The sequence below is a fragment of the Phasianus colchicus genome, chromosome 1 (assembly GCF_987193195.1).
Source record: "Phasianus colchicus chromosome 1, bPhaCol1.hap1.1, whole genome shotgun sequence".
In the NCBI taxonomy this organism is placed as follows: domain Eukaryota; kingdom Metazoa; phylum Chordata; class Aves; order Galliformes; family Phasianidae; genus Phasianus; species Phasianus colchicus.
The window spans coordinates 46489143-46511032 of NC_143436.1; the positions used below are offsets into that span (position 1 = coordinate 46489143).

The following is a 21890-nucleotide window of genomic DNA, read 5'->3' on the forward strand; positions in this document are numbered from 1 at the left end:
ATACTTTACCATCTGCCCAGTTGCACTGCACCACTTTCAGTATAATGCTGTGACTGAATCCTCTTGCAACGTGAGAATGTATGGATGAGCTGGTTATGTTGCTGACTAGTTCAGTGACTCCTAGTGCTAATCCTGCGTGTTCTGACAATTCAGTGCACATAGGAAGGGGAGCTCTGGCTATAACCTTGCTGAGCTGCGGGTCTTGCAGAGACAGCCAGCTGCCTCAGTGAGCCTGAGCAGAGTTTGCATTTCCTTTCATTTTGACCAGCCTCCTCTGTCAGCACAGTATTAGAGAGACCTGCTTGTCCGAATATCGGAAAAATCCATTCATAGGGGAAGATGATTTAAAAAAACCTGAAGTATAAAATCTTTTAAAAGCACCATTTGATCCAGCTGATAATATTAATACACCATTTAATATGTTGCAGCCACTATAACTTATGGAGCATTTGGTTTTGCTGTTGCAGCTCTGGAAATTTTGGTACTTTGGTTTAAGATAGGAGTACGGATAAGGAAAAAGCATTTAGGAATTATCATGACTTGGGATGTCAAGTAGACTTCTGGAATAGCCGCTGTTCCTGAAGGCTGCATCATCTTAGGGACATTGTTTAGTGGGCATGGTGCTGGTGGGCTGACAGTTGGACTAGGTGCTCTAGTAGTCTTTTGCAGCCTTAGTGATTTTATGATTTTATCTGCCCTCTCGTGTCTTTAGCTGTTTTTTGTTGTTGTTTTTCATTGTCTCTCTGTACATATTGTCTCTGAATTTATCAAAGAGACTTCTGAAATTTTATATTGGACAGTCCAGTAACCGTGAGCTGCATCCTACCAATTTCTGCAAAAATCTAAGAGGAAGTCCTGTGGGGAAAATAAACATTTAGAGCTGGCTTTGGAACCAGAAGTCCCTCCGATTGCAGCGTAGCGTGTTGCCAGCATGCCACAGATGTGCGCCACATGAGGAGACAGAAAGCAGTGTGAGGAGCCTGCACTCATTTTACATCTTTCCCAAGGTGCACGGCTGGGGCCACTGTGGATTTATGTTGTTCTGTTTTTGGCTAGCTTTACAAATAGTTGAGCAGGTTGTTTTTCAAGCCTTTCATGGGGAGGCCACTAGCCTAGCTGTATTTCCTCCTGCTGAGGGCTTTTGCTCAGTCTGATTAAAATGGTTTCTTGCATCCTTATGTAAGGAACTGGAGAACTGCATCTTTGTGGAGACTCTGCAAACAGCCCTGTTTTAGGGGCGGCATCATCACACCTCCTTGGCAGGAGACCAGTCCTTCCTGGTATTATTGTGTAGGCAGCGGAACTGAACTCCTTTGGATGCCCGCCTCAGCCTTTCTTTGATTAATTAAAAAAACGAAAAACTGAAAATGCCGTATTTCTAAATATGCCTACTAGAACCATTTCTGGATGTGTGTTACAACACGAGTGCTTTCTTTTCTGCAGTGTCACTTACGTTAGCATGTTGTATTTAGCTGGGTCTCGCTGCTGTCTCTCGTGTTGCTGTTGGCTGCAGGAGTCTGTTTATTTTTTTTTAAATGTACTGAGGATGGAGCAGTGGGCATTCTTGCTTGTGGAGAAGACCCCATAAATTGCTACACTTTACTGCCAATAATCTCTTAAACTATCACATAGAAAGGACTATTACACAGGAGTGGTAGAGCAGGCATAGCTTGTATGGCTTTGCTGAGGACATCAGCCAGCAAAAACCTTTGCTTTTTTGGCACATCCGTAGACCAGTTCGGCTTGATGTGGCACTATTACTATAGTGTAGATCAGAACTTCTGTGCTGGGGCACTCTCCAACTTTTTCTAGCGTTTCCACTGGGTGGTGCTGCAGGAATTCCTATTTTTTTTTTTTTTTCAGTTGAATCTGCATTTCCCAGAAAGACGCCTCTAAAGTATAATAGGAGGAAGTCCTGATTTAGAAAGTTTTTGCAGTTTCAACACAATAGATGAACTTAGAGGATGCTCTGGCAGGAAATGTCCTGGTTGCTGGATGTGGAAAATTGACCAGCGCTCTGTCTCATGCACCCAGCCAGGTCCCTCAAGTGCCTTGGATGCAGATCATACCTTTGGTTTGATTTATTAACCTTTAACAGAGAAAGTTCTGCATCATGTTAAAACAGGTATATTTACACACTTAGATGTGAGCTTATTTTTTCCAGGCCAATTAAATTAGCAGCAGGATCTCCTTGGATGATGAATAGTTGAAAACTTCCTAAGTAAACAAACCGATATTTGTTTTTCCTCCTTCCTGGCAGAATCATCGACTTTTCACCAACCACATCCTATTTATCACTCTGGAGGCATCTCTGTTGAGAAACAAAGTGTGAGGACTGACTCAGGCTTTTGCCTTGTGCTTTCAAATGTTTCTTAGCAGAAGTTGACAGATTTGGCAGCGCTCTGTAACCTCCCATGGTATACGCGTTGCTCTGCAGACTGATTTTCAATGGATTCTTGATTTCTTGATTATTCTGGGCTTGTTCAGCCTGGAGAAAAGAAGGCTGTGGGGTGACCTAATTGCAGGTACCTTTCAGTACCTAAAGGGAGCCTATAAACAGAAGGGGAGTCAACTCTCTTAAAGGGTAGATAACGGCAGAACAAGGGGAGATGGTTTTAAGTTGAGGGAGGGAAGATTTAGGTTGGATGTCGTGGGAAAGTTCTTTACAGAGAGAGTGGTGAGGTACTGGAACAGGCTGCCCAGAGAGGTCGTGGATGCCCCGTCCCTGGAGGTGTTCAAGGCCAGTCTAGATGGGGCCCTGGGCAGCCTGGTCTAGCATTAAATGGGGAGGTTGGTGGCCCTGCATGTGGCAGTGGGGTTGGAGATTCATGATCCTTGGCGTCCCTTCCAACCAGGGCCATTCTGTGATTCTACAAAAACACCTTTTCATGATCAGCTTTCTTTTTCTTCTATAATCAAGTATAAAGAAAATGCATGCCATTTTCTTTTCTTTTTTTAGAAACTAAAACGTAAAGGGAAAAAGTTAGCATAGAGTATTTGTAAGCTGTTCAGACTTCCATACAAATATTAATCGTAGAGCAATGTGTAAAATATATACGGCTGAAGCAGCTAGAGGTAGCCTTACTCTGGTTTTATTTCCTAAATACATTACTTTGTCTTTGATATGCGCCCTTGTGGAATTGAATTGTTTTGGTAATTTCTAATGAAGTTTTTAAAAACTCACCTAACTGCTTATAAATATTACCATATTTTAAAAATGAGTGTAGGTTAGCAACATCTCAGTTTCTAATACAGAGAAACTAGTTAAAAAGGAGAGTGGGCATGTTCTTTCACATGTTGTTACAGTCCTCTCAAGGGTTAAAATGAACCTGAGACAGTTAGAAAAATAAAACCAGAGCTGCTATTACAAACTGGGACAGATGTAGGAGGCCAGGTTTCCTGTGGCCCATTTTCCAGTTTCCTGGCTGCAACCTGCAGAAATAAAGGAAGCTGAATGCGAACGTGAATGAGAACCTAACAATGCCCCACGTCGCACTGCTCCGAAAAATGTTCTGCTCGCCAGAATTAGGGTACAAAAGCAGTAAATGGATGCACAAAAAATATACACGCATTTCCCGGACTGGTTGAGAATGAAAAATTCGGCATTTGTTATGGAGAAATGCTGTGTGCTTGCAGGAGCACTGACTGCCCTGTGAGAGCAGTGTAAATGGAGGTGTGTGCCTTCTGTGGCTGAGTGTAAGAAAAAGAGCTGGATCTTCTACAGCTGCTTTGGCTGCAGAAGGAAAAGGCTGTGTTTTTCAGACGTCAAGTGACATTCATTTCCGTGCCCTGAGTCTGCGTCTTAATCCTTTTCACATACGTGTCTGATCACCAGCTCTCTGTGACCACCTAAAGCGCATAATGCTGGCTGACACCTTCCTCATTTAATTGATCCCCAATTGAATTTTTTCTGCTCCCCTGGTCCCCTCTCCCACCCATCCATCCCCCCTCTGCCCCAAGTGCCGTGCCCTACTTTATGGCTTGGAGCACCAGGTGTGCTCTGCAAGCGCTTTGAAGTCACAAGGAGCTGGTTATGATCCTCATGCTTGGAATGATCTCTGGTTTTAGGCTTCAGAGCTTGTTCGTATAGATTGTCCAGGATCAACAGAATGTCTCTTAGGCCGCAGAGGAGCTAAATGTTGAGTGGGGATAAAGGATTTCAGTTAGGAGGCCTGGCATGTCTGCAGGAATGAAGGATGAGTGCACAGCTGTAATGTGCTCTTTCTTCATGTGGAAGCTAAGGAACTGTGCAGGCATCCATAATGCTACAGGGCTGCTTTCCAGCTTCCTTGCCTTCTTTTAGCTTTTCTTATGCAATAGTCTTACAAAACTTAATGCTTCAAAGAACATTCTGCTTATCTCACTGCTCATGTCATAAATCTGATAGGGAATTCCTCCTTTAGCTAGCTTTGTCTCTGAGCCTCCTGGTTTTCTGATGCCTGGAGATGGCTTGCATATTTGTATAATTTTTTCCCAGTAGATAAATGACTTATTTTTGAAGCCTTAATGCCACCTTACTGACATCTTATCCCATAGAACTTGATATATATTGTCATGGTCAGGAAGTAACGCAGCCCATCAGCACACACATTTCTTTTGTATGTCTTAACCATGTCTAGTGTGACTTAGATAAAGTTTTCACAGTTCTTGCTGGTGCTGGTAGAAGCCAGTCTCCTTACACTGAACAGAGAGGCAGGCTTTGGCTTCCCTCGCTCCCACCTATCACTGTATAGGAAAATGAGATCTTGGGTAGGATGCTTTCCCCTGTGGATGTCTGCCCTTCAGGGAGACCTTTCTGCTGACTTTGTTGCTGCTCCAAGTTCATGCATATCAGTCAGGAAACAGAGGAGTTTGTTTGAAACAAAGAGGGGCAGTGTTAGCAGTGCAGGTAACTCGAGTTGCCTTCTTCCCACACCGGTCCTGAACGTAACATTTGACACACAGAGGTCATGTTGTGTCACACTGGCCGTGCAGTCGGTAGGATTCGTACAGGGGTACATAGGAAAGCACGCACCTTAGGAATGCAGACAGGGTGTTAACATGGTTGGCTGTCACCGTTGCCTGAGAAATGGATTTTCAGACCTGAAACATCCTTTTGACGTTGTATGCACTTCCAAGTGTAATTCATTTGAGCTCAGCCACTGATTTCTTTGCATCAGTGATAGTGAAACTGATGACAAAGTAAAATTACCATACTATTTCAAGTCCAGCAGATTTTGTTAACTGGCTCAGAAAATAACTGAGCCTCAAATTCACTGTATAAATATTCAAAAAATGGCAAAGTTGCAAAACCACGTTAAAAATAACACGAAGACATAAATTCTGACTCTGTTGTCTATATGAACTGAGGTTAGTCTTTCCATGGCACAGAATGATGTTTCTGTTCCATAGGTTCCCTGTTTCGTTCTGTACCATAGATGAATGCCACTAAATAACTGCTTTTTAAAAACTATTTTTCTTTTAATCCATGTAAACTCAGTGTATAATTCCGTGTATTATTTTCTGCCCAGCATTCAAATCCTGTGCAGAGCACAGAAGTAAGAGGAATATTTATTGTTACATTTCAATACTAATAAATAGCTGAATGAAATGTGAAATATATGCCTCATAGGAAGTGACCACATTCTTATACACATTCATGTCATATTAAGGAGGAAGGATGGATTCCTCTTCAATCGGTAGAAGTTCAAAGGAAGTAGAAAATACATCAATGGTATACAAAGTTTTCTGAAGATTTCTGATTCTTCCCAGTTATAATTTATAATAGCTTAGTGGTTAAATTACATGGCCTGTAATGCTTCTTTCAGATGATTCTACTGATCCACCACTCAGATCAGGTGCACATACACTGTGGGGCCATGTTGTCCTCCTGGGAGGAGAATTAATAATTTGTGAAACCCCAAAATGGTGCCCAGAAAGAAAGGCGAGTTTCATATTGTGGTTGAGCTGACTGGAAATCAAGAATTTTGGATCATCTGAAGAAGAGGATGAGAATTTTTACTAATCCCCTACAAATTGCTTTAGGGAATGAAAGCAGGGCACCAACATTAACACCAGTTTACCACCCACAAGTAGTCCATTTGAAATGCCCAAAGCCTCGTTTGTCATAATACTTAAGGTTTTACATCATTTATGCTGAGCACAGAGTTTCCATTTAAGGTGGTTACAGCTGGGAATATTCAGTGCTCAGCACTTCAGAACTGATGGCATCTAGTTGGATGCTTGGACGAAAAGGGGCATATGAGTAATGATCATCTGAAAATGTAGTTTGCCTGATTTGCCTCATGCAGGAATTATGCATATATACTTGCTGTAAGCTTGTGAGCAATGTGGGAAGCTTTACATAGGAACTCAGTGGCAGACAGAGGGTTGGAGTGCATTGCTGCACTGAGCTCTTTTAATCTCATTTCAGTATGCACAGGCTTGGCTTGTATCCAAGAGCAGACTTATACAGGTACCAATTATGCACACGGATACTGAATTTTTAGGCATACAGGTTCTGTATGAAGTCTATTCAGAGCTGTAAGCATGGAGACCTGACACACAACTTTTGCTGGGCAGAAGTTAAGGCAAACAGGTTGGTGAGGAGCTACCTCAATCGATTCCTACCACAAGCATCTGCCCTGGATCCAGCACCTGGATTGCCCCCAGAGGTCGTGTGTGCTTCCCACGTGGTTATAAAAGTGGTCAGGACCCACCTTTTCCTTTAAAAATGGTTGCAGTCACCTTTTATAGATGTTGATTGTTGGAAGAAACCTCTCCTTTGTTACCAGGATGGTAGCACTGAGTGGGTGCCCCTGTAGGATGTTCTGCTCACACAGCCTTGTGCTGATCCGCCTACAGCTGAGTCACCCTGAGGCCCACACTTGGTGAATACAGAGGGATCCAAAACTGTTTACATTTGGTGAGGTGATAAGCATCGAAAAATAGGCTCATAATGGCAAGTGTAGTGCAATGTTAGCTGTAGATTACCCAGTGAAGTACCTTTTTAGCCAGGGGTGAGTGGGGATGAGGGAACCTGCAGCAAAGTATGCTTCACTGTGAGATCAGTGCCACCTGCAGTCTCTGAAGAGACATGATTGCTGATCATCTGAAAGAAGGTGTGATTAACAGTCTGGAAGGGAAGAATTGTATCTCTGAGGACTGTTTTGAGTAATGTCATGGAGGTGGAGCTGCTGTTGGTGATTGTATAACTCTTCCAACTTGAATTTCCTCAGTAGCAAAAGAGCCTGGGCCAGGCTTTTTTCAGCAGTGCCCAGCGACAGGACAAGGGGCAGTGGGCACAAGCTAGAACACAGGAAGTTCCATATAATCCTTAGGAAGAACTCCTTTACTGTGATGGTGACTGAGCACTGGAACAGACTGCCCAGAGAGGTTGTGGAGGCTCCTTCTCTGGAGATATTCAAGATCTGCCTGGATGCTTTCATGTGCTGTAGGGAACTTGCTTTACTGGGGTGGTTAGACTTGATCATCTCTAAAGGTCCGTACCATCCCTTTCCATTCTGTGACATTACTTACACAGGTTTGTAGCTTAGGGCACTTGTAAGCATTTAAAAAAAATTTTTTTAAGAAAGTTATTTTCCTCTACTAACAATTTTCTGGAGTTAAAAAAAAAAAAAGTTCTGTTTATGTTTTCTTGTTCAAGTAAGCAGTATGATTCAAGCTGAAATTATGCAAGTATCTCTGTAGAATACATAGTGTATAGAAACTGATAGTTTTAGAGTCATGTGTCTGCATATACCTACCATGTATGGTAATACACGTTATAAAGCTTTAAATATTAATGAAAAATATGTATATGTGTGCCAGATGAATAGGGCCACTTTAATAATTATGACATTAGAGATAAATGATCTGTGAAGGATGTTAACACTTGCGCAGATGGCGTAATTTAAAGCAATTTTATACTAAAGGTTGTAAAGCAAATATATAACTTCCAGGTATATTTGAATTCTAGCTGTATATATCTTTCTTGCTTTACCCTGGCTATAAAGTGATAAAAATAATGCAGCAAAGCAAATGCAAACTCTTTTAAAGTGCCAATGCACCCATAAGAGGCAGTTTTGTTTCAAGAATACCTAACAGCCCTGTGAGCCTTTGCTGTCTTTTGAAGGTGCTATGAAGTTGTGTCACACAGCTGGCTGTCGTGGATATATATTTGTCCTTCTGTCATTCCCATTACGTTCTCAGTCAGGTAGAGAAACTAGGCTTTTGTAAAGACAGTAACACCATAATTAATTCTGCAAAACCTTGTTTGGCCAGTGGAAATTGTTTGGAGCAAAACTCCAAATTCTGTTTTTCTGCAACACTGCAACCTTTTCGAGTATCTTTACCTTGTTTTTACCAAGTGAAGCGTATGTCATTTATTTTCCTTTTCAACTACTGCGTGGTGAAGACAAGCATACAGCAGCATCTAGTGAATTAGTGAGAGAAAGAAAGGGTTTCTGTAGCTCTGGGGCAGACTGAAGAGGGAAAGCAGTCCCCTGCTGCACTGCTGCCTGCAGGCATAGCTGGAGGTCTCCTGCCCTCTGGTGGTCAGCACACCAAAGGCAAGATGAGGCAGGGATCCTGATAATGTGAGAGTAATGCACACCGAAATGAGCAGGGAAATTAAAAATCAAGCGTTTGTTTCGATAGAGACAAAAATATCTGTTGTTACACAAAGTTAAGTAAAGTAATAATTGACACCATTCACAGAGGAGTGAATTAATGCAGTAGTGCTGGCATCTCTGAATTTGCATTAGTTAGAGCTAATGTAGAATCATAGAGTGGTTGGAAGGGACCTTAAATATCATCTGGTTTCAGTCCCCTGCCATGAGCAAGGACACCTCCCACCAGCTCAGGCTGCTCAGGGTTCCATCCAACCCAGCCTTGAGCACCTCCAGGGATGGGGAATCTGCGTTCTTCCAGTGCCTCACCACCCTTGTAGTTAAGAACTTCATCCTCATACCTGATCAAAACCTATCAATTTTCTGTTTAAAACTGTTACTCCTTGTGCTATCACTACTCTCTCTGATAAAGAGTCCCTCTCCAGCTTTCCTGTAGGCCCCTTTACGTACTGGAAGGCCACAATGAGATCTCCTTGGAGCTTTCTGTTCTTCAGACGGAGCAACCCCAACTCTTTTAGCCTGTGTTCATAGGAGTGCTCCAGCCCTCTGATCATCCTTATTGCTTTCCTCTGGACCCACTCGAACCAGTCCATGTCCTTCACATGCTGCAGGCCCCAGAACTGAACAGTGTTCCCAGTAGGACCTTATGAAGGCAGAGTAGAGGAGGAAAATCAGCACCCTCCACATGTCAGAATTAAAGGTCAGAAGAGCCAAGAAAAAATGATTTAAGGCAGTGTTAAATGTGCTAAGGCTGTCAGTGTTGTTGAAAGTGAGGGGAAATATTTTCTAATTCTGTAGTTCGAAAAGCCAGTTGCTGCTATATCTTTATTGCAATAATAAGTTGTCTTCAATGGTAAGATGCTTAGGTTCTGTTGTATATGTGCCTGTGCTGAACTAGAATTTATTCATTCTTACATTTATTCTTCTCTTACAGTGCCTGAAAAAAATATTCAAAGAAGGTCTCAGTAGCATGGGCACTTAGCAAGGACAACCTTAGAAGTGAGAGCCGGGTATTGTTAGCAGTATTCATTGCTCTCAGTCATATGTATAATCATAAAAGGAAAGGTCAATACTGAACTGTCATCATGCCTGCAGAATAGGTTGTAGCTTTAGAGCTGTTTAAATTGGCCGACAGGTGCAGCAAGAACCAATTGAGGCCCTGCAGCAAGCAAAAGATATAAAAGCTGTATGAAATAGCGAAGGTGGACTGTGGTGGGAAGGGGAAGTGTGGTTTCTGGTCCTCAAAACAAACAAACTTCTCCAGTTTTTCCTTCTCTTTCTGTTCTTCTTGGATGGGGCTACATCCAAGCAGGTTTAGTATACCTGTCATGACAGTAAGTAGCAGTTTTGCAGTTGCTTCCAGCACAGGTTATATAAAATCTGTTGTTTGTTTGTTTGTTGTACATTCCTTTCAAAGGTAGCTGCATGCACTGTGGTGTAGATATTGACTGAAGATGACCCTGTACCATCTAAACTAAGTGGGCAATGCTTTGCTAAATACTTGCTGTATTTTTATGTGTCTCATCATAGCAGTGCAAAAAAATACTGAAACGGGAGTTTAAGACTTGCTGGTCTTATGGAAGTTTGGTTCTGAACAGTGTGGTTTCCTTTGCTAAATTATGTCAGATGATTCTTACACAGAGCTTACTACTGAACTGAGTGTTGGCTGAAACACCTGCTCCCAAATGTTTTTCACACCGTTGCTCTCCTTTGTCCCTTGTAGGTATGGAGAGTGCAATCACACTGTGGCAGTTCCTTTTGCAGTTGCTGCTAGACCAGAAACATGAGCACCTGATTTGCTGGACGTCTAATGATGGCGAATTCAAGCTACTCAAGGCAGAAGAAGTGGCTAAGCTGTGGGGACTCAGAAAAAACAAAACTAATATGAACTATGACAAGCTGAGCCGAGCGCTCAGATACTATTATGACAAGGTAAATTTTGTTATTCTCATGCAGACTAAGAAAGTAGAAACACTATCGTTTAACATTTCAACTCTGTTATGGATGCTTTTTAAAGTTCTCCCAATTAGTTTTTACAACAGACAGTACTTCCAAAGGCAAGTGTGGTGGAGGTAAGAGGGCAGCCAAGATGGACAAGAAAACACTGCATGCCCATTTCCTGGGGTAGGGGTAGGGCGAGGTTTTGATTTAGGCTTACACTTACTGATGCTTTCGTATGCTTCTGTGTTTGGCTACCTGATATTTTCTGTAGCTTTTGACAGTAATAAAAAAACTATTGATAACGGAGAACTGTTTGATTATTGCAGCCTGCACAGGATCTTCAGAATGCAGGGAGATGGTAGAAAGCAGTGATGCTCCAGTGCAGCAGGTACTGGCAGCTATGCTAGCAGGTACCCCCTATGCTAGAGCAAGGAAAGAACACACAGGCAACCCAACATAGGTTGTTGGGTTGGACATAAAGGGTGGGCATGAGTTTTCAAAGTTTTCATGGGACACAACTTTAGGAACCTGGATGCTATTGGCCTGTGTTTTAACTAGAATTGCTTGAGCTTTGTAATAGATTTTCTTTTTTTATAATTGTGTTGGATCATAATAATGTTTATCTGGGAATACAGCATTGAAAAACATCTAGAAATATTTTGACAGAGCAGCATTACCTTGCAAGAATCTCTCTGTAGCTCATCAGTTGTTAATGCTAAGCATTTCCAAGGGTTGGGAATTTTTCTACTATATTATTTTAGGACACAATCCACATTAGTTTCAGCAGTAGTCTATCTTATATGTTGTTGTTATTTAATTAGCATTAATATATCTGAATGAGCAGCAATGTGGTGTTTAAGTGGATGAAAGTGCAGAATAAGAGTAGCAAACAGACAAGCAACCGATCAGATGGTGGGTGTCAGAGCAGGGCAGCATTTGGGTATATGTGTCAGGTAGCAGTTTCATGCTGAGCTCATTACAGTTGAAGACTATGCTCACAGTAGGATGTTAAATTTACTCTGACTTGTGAATTTATCTTCAGGGTATCTGAACTCAAAATAACGGAGTGTATGCTTTATTGTCTCATTTATTTGCCCTTGCAAAACCTGTTGAATTTGCCCCTCCTTCATGCTGACAAAAAGGCTCAGGAATACATCTGTTGAGGTTTGATAGAACTAATCGGACCCTAAGGAGTCAGCATTGTTCTGGCAGCAACCTTGTAACTGGCAAGCTGTGTTTATTTGCCCCTCTCAGAAGCTGGTGACAGATGGGTAGTGTAGGCACGCACTTCGCATTGGCTGTTAGAGGTCCATTTTCAACCTCTTTTTAAAAAACTGAAATCTGAAAGAAAAACTTGACCATACTAATCTGGAAGTATTTAGATCAACCAGCTTGCTTCTGATTTTCAGGGATCGTGACCATGCTTGTAATCTAGAAGCAATCAGTAGAGGGTACTGTTGGCTGGCACCTCTGAAAATCAAACCTGTGCAGTATAGTGGGAGTTGGTAAGATGACTCTCACTCTCATGAAACCATCCTTCACTTGGACATTTAGTCCTTGGTCTTACTCTTTGACAGCAGCACAGTGGCAACAGAATGCAAAGATGAGAACAGGGAGTAAGCAGAATTTGTGTTAGACTGCTGCGACAGAAAGATGTTTGAAGGCAGTCTGAGATGTGATGGTACTAAAAAGAGAGAATTACAGAGCACAAGTTTTGAGCTGCTAAAATAACTAGCATATTGACTTTCTGCAATTTCAGATTCTACCAAATTCAAGGAGTTTACAAATTGTTTCCAACCTTTTTTGGATGACACTATATTGTTTCTATTAACGTTAAATAATTTTGGAATTGTTTCCCCTTAAATGGATATTTTTAGTAATACATCTGAATGTTTTGTTTTTACTGTTTCTTGCAAAGAAGAAACATTAGATTTTGTGTACTAGAAAGGAATACTTCACAGCCAGCCTTAGTGGTCTGTTCTCATCTTGCTTTAGAGAAAGGACGGTGAGGTGAGATTATATGGTGAGTAACACTGATGCTTAACACAGTTATGGCACATGTGCTACCTGCTCATGGTAGGGGAACTTGATACTGCAGAACTGAAATCCGGATACTGTTGTCATGCATTATTTGTAGTGCACTAAATCTTGGAGGCACAGTGTGACTGGCACTGTGCAGCCAGTCCAACACAGCAACCAAAACCCATGTTGATTGCAAATTAACTTTGTGCGGTTTTCTGACCAGCCTTTTTGTTCTGCACATTGGAATTTGAAAGTCTGTATGAAAATGTAGCAATTTTTAGATGCAGATTTAGAGCTCTCAGTGTTACAGTAAAATGTTTTTAGTATTCTGTCTGCCAGAAGTCGGATTTTTCCACTTAACATCTTTCAAAGGTGGCCTGGCTTAGAAGGCACAAAGGGATTCAGAGGACACCGCAGAGGCTGTTCCAAGCAGCTGGTATGATGAATTCCCCTTCACAAAGTGCTAAAAAGGCTTCTGCTCAGCATGGGGAAATTTGCTTCATTATTTGACTCCAGCCTCTCCAATTATAAACTTAACTGGGATCAGTGGGGACAGAGAGCCTGCTGGTGGATGAGCAGCACATGCAGACAAAGTACAAATACACCATTATTGACTGAGCAGGCACTGCTTGAAAATAGGGGACAAAATATTTGTAGCACTTGTCCTCTAAGATCTCTCTAATCTTTTCATATCAAAGGAATGTAATGGCTCTATACTTGAGCCTCCCTTTCTTCTTATTCTGTTTCTGATTGCTTGCCCACTGCCACCCCCATCACACACACACCTTTGTCATCTCTATTGTCTCCACTACTCACCATCTGCCAGAGAAGTGGCTGTACAGTCTTCTGGTATGGTTGTTGCTCACTGTTCTTACTGCTGCTTTCTTGACCTATGTGCTCTCCTCCATCTGCTAATTTTATCTAGGTATGGCACAGGGATTTGGGCCATTTTTTTCAGTTCTGCAGCCCAGTGGAGTTCATAGCTCCTTGGTGGATAGAAGGATAAGCCCTTCTTTCCCCATATATTATGGCCTTGTGTATGTACACGGTCTTCTCCACCTTTAACTCCAATGATGTGGCAGTGTGTGAGTTTGAGACAAGTGTACTGATCTTTGAGAGGTGATGGTGGCCCATGGGCTGGGCCTCCCTTTCTTGGGCCGCACTCTGCAGCTGACACCAAGTGAGTTTGTCTTTGAAATTATTCACTGTGGAGAAATAAAAGCTGATCACTGGATAAGTGGAGGTTTATGAGCTCTGCCATTGTGCTTGGGGGGAACGCTGGCTTGTTAAAATTCATCATCTGATTCATCTGAAGTTAAAAGTAAATTAATTCCAGTGCTGGAGAAAAATAACACAATTAGGGCAAGTTCCTTAGCTTGGCTTTGAAGCAGATGATGTGCTGTTGAGGCTGATGTCTGGGTTTATGTTAAATTCACATATAAAGCACCCCAGGAAATGTATGGTGTGGCATGTCTCCGTTGTAATTTGCTACTGTGATTCTGGTTGGTAAAGGTTTGTAGATAATCTGAAGACTTTCCATTTCCTGCTTCATTTGTTACCCAAATTTTCCTTCACTCTTTGTGTTTAATGTATTTCCTATGTTGCCTTAACAGAGCAATACACGGATGACAAATAGCACTAAGGGAAGGAATCCCACACAACTTACAGCCTGAGCATCTTGTCCATCTTATATGCTGCCAATCAAAATGCTCTTGTAATGCTTTCAGGCAAGGAAACCCTTCACTTCAGTTTCCAAATACAGTACTTTTTCTTGGTGTGTAGAAACAAAATCCCAATTTAAGAAGGATTAGTACTTTTCTTGTTGTTGAAATTGCCCAGTTGCTTTCTTTTTTGCTGATAACTGAAATGATGGATACTTTTTGAAATTCTATATAGAAGTTCCCAGTGAATATTTCAAGATGACACCACATGACAGAAGGTTTTAAGGGACAAATCCAGGGAACTGCAGATATCCACATCAGTAGGACGTTAGAGTTGTGGAAGTCACATCTTTAGAAGTTAGGCAATGCAGAAGTCATAGCTCCCTGCATAATGTTTGCATGAGTTATGCTGCTTTAATTACACGATTGTATACCATTGCAACAAACAACTATTCAATATTTTTGAGTCTTCTCTGAAGAGCATGTGCCCTCAGGCTTTACTCAGCAACTGCTATTCAGTCTGTCTTCTAAAGACAGAATAAATCATTTTAACTTCAGTGAATGGCTGCCCTCTTATTTAGATATAGATGGCAGCACAATGTGTAGTACATAAATAACATGGGTTCTTGTTTGTGCTTGATGCAGCAGAGGGGACAGTGCTTCTCAGGTACTCAGAAACTTCTGAGGTGCCCTCAGCCCTCCCTCCCTGCCTGTAAGAACACGTCAGACCCTATAGCCTGGTTACCGGTTCTGGTATTTAATGTCCAAGTATGTGTGGCAGTGTGGAACAATTCTCTTGGGAAAAGGTCCATTGCTTGGTCTGCTTCCAAGATTTCAGGATATAAAGTGAGAGCAGAAATTATTATTCTACTTTTGTTGAACTCTTCAGTTTTATTCATGGAAAGATGGAAGACGGCAGTGAAACTATAGTAGTATGATGGCACTAGATTACCAGCTCTGTGTTTTGTAGTGGTACACATGAGAGGGGTCTTAAGGAAGTATTTGAAGGAACATTAGGAAACAGCTTTTTGGAGAATTGAAAAGAGCCACCTCTTTGAGGGTGGAAGTGAAGTAATACTTTATCTAAAATAGAATAAAAGAAGTTAGTTGATGCTGTCCTTACTGAAAGATGAGAGTAAAGAATATGGCACTGAGATAATGGGTAGAGGAGAAAACCCAGGAAACCCACAAAAAACAGTGGCAAATAATTAATTTTTGATTTGAGGGAAAGGAAAGCCCGGTGAACAGCAGCAGAGAGAGTAGGGAGCCTGGCCAAAGCCGCCTGGCAGGAGAGTGGTCTGTGTGTTCCTGGTGGAGGTGTGTGAGGAAGGGCAGATGTCCAGCTGCTGGGAGTCTTGCTCTACCAAAGGTCAGAACAGGTGCATGATTTAGTAATACCTGTGCCTCTGTCAAAAACTTTACAGAATTTGGCATGTACACGTGCAGTATAATAAGCATAAAGGCATGAAGCGTGATGTTAACAGTCTGCCTGCCTGCACATGTTGTTGCCCTGTGTTTTGGAATGTTTCAGCCACAGCTGCCTTCTGCCAGCTTACATTCTTCAGACATGGGAGTGTGAATATTTCCTCCTGCCTTGTTTTTGTAAAGGTCACAGTAATTTTAACATTTGGAAAGAGGAGGCAATTATTTCACCTGCAGGTTCTGGTAGAATCCTATTAAAGTGGAAGACAGGGTGGAGAACTCATAGCTGAAGTGTTGCTGTGGATGTTGCATCCCTGGGTACTCTCAGAGCTCGGGAACTTGCCACACATTAAGGTGGGAGCTAAGTGCAACAGCTACCAGATCTTGGCCCTTCTTTCCCAAGCAGGGTCCTTTCAGTGCCTAGGGGCAAGTTCATCCCATTCTGCCACAGGTTTGGGATCTTAGGCCTTTTCCTGGGAGGAGGAAAAATGTCCCAGTTTGTCTTCTTGTCCCTTGGCCTCCTTAGTCTGAAATTCTGCTGGGAAGCAGGTCTCATTTCCAGCTCACGCTCCAAGTGGCTCCTGCATACTTGTGAGCTAACAGGTTTGAGCCAAGCTGCTAAAATCCTGATGTCATGTTGATAGATAGTTACACCTTAGCTCTAAATGACTCAGTGAGGGACATAAGTCAACGTGAAAACTTCAACTGCCTTACAGCTTGGTTTCAGGTGCAGGAAGAGCCAGGACACCAAGCCTTTGGCACCCAGCTCATCTGATCTGTGGAGGACAATCCCTATCCCTCCAGGTTGGAGCACGTGGGGCCCACCTGCTTTGAACTGGTCTTTGGAATACTGTGGGCAGAGTGCCTGAAACGCTGTGGTGCAAATATGCCTTAGCTCCCCTACACACAGGTGGGGCAGTGTAGCCACCAGGCAGCAGCACCCAGCCTTCAAAGAGCAGCGTGATGCCAGGTGGTATACCTTGAAAATCTCACCAATAGCACAAAGGGGCTGGAGGAGCACGTACACCCACTAGCCTGCCACTGAGAAGCCTAGTTTGCCTGCAGAAGCAGTCAGCATCAGGAAATCTCCTTTGCTCTTTGAAATTGAGCCCTACTTGTCTTAGTGCCTGTCGCTGTCCTCCCTGGTTGAAGCCATCTTCTGCAGCTCAGAATAATTCTGACAGATCACCAAAGTGATGTAAAAATAAGCTGCTTCTTAACCTTCACATCAATCGTTCATCAAAAAATGCTTGAAGTGACAGCATCATTTGAGAGGCAGTTAATTAATTTGTGTCCTTATTTTCTCTTAAATGCTGATAGAGATTTCCTGGGGCTCTTCATTTGAGAGAAGCCTGCAAAGTGCTTGAGGGGTCTGCACTTGAATCCTTTTCATCTGCAGCTATCATTAAGTAGGCTTGCTGCAGGCATATGGAGACAGAGGATCTGCACTGAGAGACCTTCTGAAAATATGTTTAATAATGATGGAGGATATATAAACTCTTCAACTCGTTTGGCTGCCTTTTATAGCAGTGGTTCCCTGTTTTAAGCCTGTGTCCATCTACAAGTTGCTCTGGTGCTTGATGGAACAATAACTCTTAAGAGGAGAGATTATTTTAAATTAAAATATATATATTAAAAGAAAGAGACAAACCAAAATCCAGTTGGGGTGTTTCTTTTCATATGTGAATAGTTAGAAGGTTCTGTGTTTATGATGGAAAATATAGTACATAAATGAAACAGTATAGAAAAAGTGCATTCATCTGAAGTTTCACCTAATTAACAGAAAAATCTAGGCCAAGGCCAAAGCCATGAGAATTAAAGCTCATGCAGACATATTCCATGGGCTAAATATATGTCCTGAACTTTAGGGCTGCAAAAATAGGCACTGAGGGATCAGCCAGGTGGGCAGAACATGCGTTCAGCTCAGCTTGGGAGAGAGCAGCTCTGTGCTTCCAGCCTGAGTTTGCCAAGGTTGGTTCTCCTCCTGCACCGTGCATCCGTGCTGCAAACTTGAGAATAAACTTTCTCTGTGCTGCAACTCTGACCTGTGGAGCAAATCTCTTCCTAAGATTCATTTTGTAGTCAAGAAGGTGTCTGAATGAAGTGCCAGCCAAGGAACATTTAGATGTGGTACTGAGGGACGTGATTAGTGGGGAAATATTGGTGGTAGGTGGACAGTTGGACTGGATGGTCTTGGAGGTCTTTTCCAACCTTAGTGATTCTATGACCCAATACAGAAGTGGATGCTCCTCTCTCCCCAGATCAACCCTGCTTTTGTGGCAGAAAAAAGATGTTGTTCAGGCTCTGCGAGCACTCAGAATTGAGTCCTGTCTACATACAAATAGGGAGGATGCTTACGTTCCTTTTTTTTTTTTTTAAATGAATGTGTGTTTTCTCTGCTTTTCTGAGAGTCTGTGCCTGAATGAAAAACAAACAGCATTTTTAGGAATAATGTAAATGTTCACATTCCTCTGTGTACAGCAAGGCAGGTCTGTAGAGTGCAAGCAGGAGGGGCAGCAGGTGTGTGCCCCACAATAGGGTCACTGCTTGGGGAGGGTTTTTAAGAGGAGACTTCCAGACAAACTCTCTACCAGGGGCTCCAGGAAAAGTGAGATCACTTGAAATCTCAGGAAATAGTGCCCTTTGTTTCTCTGAAGGCCCTGAGCGGCTGGAGGAAGCCTCAGTGCTCCTCTGCCCTTTGTGTTTGCTGTACTCAGTGCCTCCGTGATACTGATCTTCCCAGCATCTGCTTTTGTATTTGCAGAACATCATCAAGAAGGTGATTGGACAGAAATTTGTGTACAAGTTTGTGTCCTTCCCTGACATTTTAAAGATGGATCCACACGCCGTGGAAATCAGCAGAGAGAGCCTTTTGCTGCAGGACAGCGACTGTAAGATGGCCGCCGAGAGCAGGGACGTGCACAAGCACAGCTTGTCGGCACTGAAGAGCACAAGCCGCAACGAGTACATCCACTCCGGCCTGTACTCCTCCTTCACCATCAACTCTCTGCAGAACCAGCCAGACGCTTACAAGCCAATCAAAACAGAAAAACTGGAGGAGAAGTCGGAAGGAAGCACGCCGGTCGAGGAAGTGCGGACTGTTATAAGATTTGTGACAAACAAAACAGACAAACAAGTCATGAGGCCCATGGTGTCGTTGCCTTCCACCTCTGAAACAGCAGCTGCCTCTGCTTTTCTCAGCTCACCCGTATCAGCCAAAATCTCTTCCTTAATGCTACCCAACAGTGCCAGCATCTCATCTCCATCATCCTCCTCCTCCAGGTCGCCGTCGCTGTCTCCCACCTCACCCCTCCCTTCAGAGCACAGGAGCCTCTTCTTTGAGTCCAGTTGCCATGACTCAGATTCCCTCGAGCCGCTGAACCTCTCCTCGGGCTCCAAGGCGAAGTCGCCATCTCTTCCCCCAAAGGCTAAGAAACCCAAAGGCTTGGAAATCTCAGCCCCACCTATGGTTCTTTCCAGCACCGATATCGGTTCCATTGCCCTCAACAGCCCTGCTCTTCCTTCGGGATCTCTGACTCCAGCTTTCTTCACTGCACAGGTACAGCTGGCCAGCCTCGCCTGCTCTTTCCATAGCCAGCTCTCTCTCAGTTTGGCCAGAGGTTTTAGTGCTCGGGGCATGTTGTCAGCCAGTGGACAAATGATGTGAGGAGAGAGGGTTCCTTGTGGCACTGCACTCCTGTGGTTTCCATGTGATTGTGGGGAGAATGAAAGAAAGGGAGGATAGGGTTCTTGTAGATTGGAAACTGAGCATAGGTACTGTGAGATGCTTAGTCAGAGCTCTGTGCTACGTGTTGAAGCCCTTCAAATTGTGATGTTAGGTTTCAAATAGGGAGTAAGTAAAAAATCTGGTGGATGTCCCATCCTTGAGGTCAGGCTGGAGGGGCACTAAGGACCCTGATCACCTGTAGGTGTCCCTGCTCACTGCAGGAGAGTAGGACCAGATGGCCCTTAAAGGATCCCTTCCAACTCAAACAATTTTGTGATTCTGATTGATGTCTACGACAGGCTTTTAAGCCAGCTTTGATTTGCAAAGTTTTGCAGGTCCAGAAAGTACTTGGCGGAGCTCCCTTTCAGTACAGACCTGAATAACTGGTAGGTTCCTCTGTTCTCTATAAAATAACTGCCAGTTAATCACATATCTGTGGTATTGTCAATGTACAGTTCTGATTTTAAACAAGTCTGTGGAAAAAAAATCTGTTTATTCAGATGTTAAGAGAAAAAATCACATAACAGAAAGTGATCTAATGTGTGAGTTTTGTTCTGTGCTGCCACTGCATCAAAAAAATCCTGGTGGGGAAAAAAAATATTAAAGAAAGTTGGTGCAAACGCTGGCATTGAATGAGACAGTTCAACAGTTGTCTGTCAGGGATCAAACTGTGCCCAGAGAGACCTGCAGGCCTTCCCATGGAGGCATGGCACAGCTGGGATGCCCAGGGCATGTGCTGTGCCTGCTCAGCTTGGAGCCCTCATGGGGACAGGGGAGTAGCACATGTGCTTAGCCAGCACGGTGCTTGCTCTCCCTGTGCCTTTCAGCAGGATGCTGAGGTTTGTGCAAAGCCACTGCAACTCGGGCACACCTGCAGGCCACCAAGATACAGGGCTGTGCCACAAAGAAAGAGGAATCTGTGGGCTGCTATCAGTCATTTTGTGCATCGTAAAGCCTCCAAGTGATGTGATGAATGGCAGGAAGAATGGGAGTGTGGCAAACCAAAGATGAGGTGCATTGGCAGGTCCATACAGCCTCTATCTGTGCTATAACCACAGTAAGTGTTTTGCTTGTAGGCAGCAAATTTGACAAATCCTATCAGATGCCAGCTAGACAGAATGACAGCGTGAGTTATTACAGGCATGCTTTAATCTACTGCTGCCACAGAACTCAGGATAAAGAGCGATTTCTCTCCTCATTTTGCAGTCATTTCTTTGAACACTTCATTTTCTCATTCATCTCTGAATCAGAGTCCTTCCTGCCCTGAAAGTCATAGAAGGGAATTATAGGTGTCCAACCTTTTGGCTTTCCTGGGACACGCTGAGTGAAGAGGAATCATCTTGGGCCAAGTAAAAAATACACAAATGCACTTAATGTATAAAAGTAACAAAACCTCATTTTTATTTTTTTTCATTAAAATAATGTAAAAAAGAGGGCAACAAAACATAAACCTGGCAGGCTGGACATGTATGACTGTACATGTGTGACCCCTTTCAGTAGGATGCCTCGCTGTGGCACTGATGGCCATCATCCAACTGATTGCCATTACACAACTTTTTTGGCAGGTTGTCCCATCTCAGAAGAGGCAGATGGCACCCTCATAGGGTAGCCCTGGGTCTTTTTATTTTAATGTTTGGTTATGCAGCAGTGTGGCTTTAATTGTCTGTTTCCAGTGTGGATAAGAAGCATCCTGCAACGTAAAGAATTAAATAAAAACAGTACAGCAGCTGTGTTAATCTAACTGTAAAACCTTGGCATGACAGCTGTTACATAGGCTGGAAGTGGGCTCAGGTGCTGTCCCTTCGTTGAGCATCACTGCAGTGAGTGCCCCAGTTCAGATTTGCTGTGCTTAGATCATAAGGAAGGTTTTTCATATCCAGCACCAGCTGTATAGTGGCGTGAGGGCAGAAGGTGAGGATACATGAATTTCCACATGTAACGTGAGGCCAGCCTGTGCTGTTTGTGCTTGGGTTTCCTTGAGTGGTTCTGATGCTTGTCTGATGGTGATACTGCTCTATTTGCATGAAGTAAATGTGAAGAGGTTCAGAGGCTTGCTCTGGCTGGCACTTGGCTGTGACACAGCTCACAGGTACAAGTGCCGGCCATCAGGGTGCGAGCTTTGGCTCAGCACTGGCATTGAGCACATTTACACCTGCAGATCTGAACGGAGCACAGCTCAGCCTCAAATCCTCTCACTGTGGCTGTACCTAGGTATGAATGAACACCTCCAGGTTTTCTTTAGTATTTCCGTATTCTTTCCTTATGATGTATATAACTCAGCAGAGGTAAAACCACTCCGCATATGACAGAATATTGACATTTTCTGCCTTGCAGACCCCAAGTGGATTATTGCTGACCCCGAGCCCGCTGCTGTCCAGCATCCATTTCTGGAGCAGCCTCAGCCCCGTTGCTCCTCTGAGTCCTGCCAGGCTGCAGGGACCCAACACTCTGTTCCAGGTAGGTCTGTCTAACACACAGGTTTCACTTCTGGAAGTGCATGTGGAAGCT

General features: G+C 43.3%; 1 protein-coding gene across 1 annotated transcript in view; it reads left to right on the forward strand.

The window, feature by feature from the left end:
- Positions 1-21890, forward strand: part of ELK3 (ETS transcription factor ELK3) — a 33242-nt gene that overhangs the window by 7633 nt on the left and 3719 nt on the right. The window contains exons 2-4 of the mRNA XM_031600428.2: positions 10333-10541; positions 18420-19214; positions 21717-21839. Of these exons, the coding sequence (XP_031456288.1) occupies positions 10335-10541; positions 18420-19214; positions 21717-21839 (1125 nt within the window). The 5' untranslated portion in view covers positions 10333-10334. The remainder of the gene's footprint in view (positions 1-10332; positions 10542-18419; positions 19215-21716; positions 21840-21890) is intronic.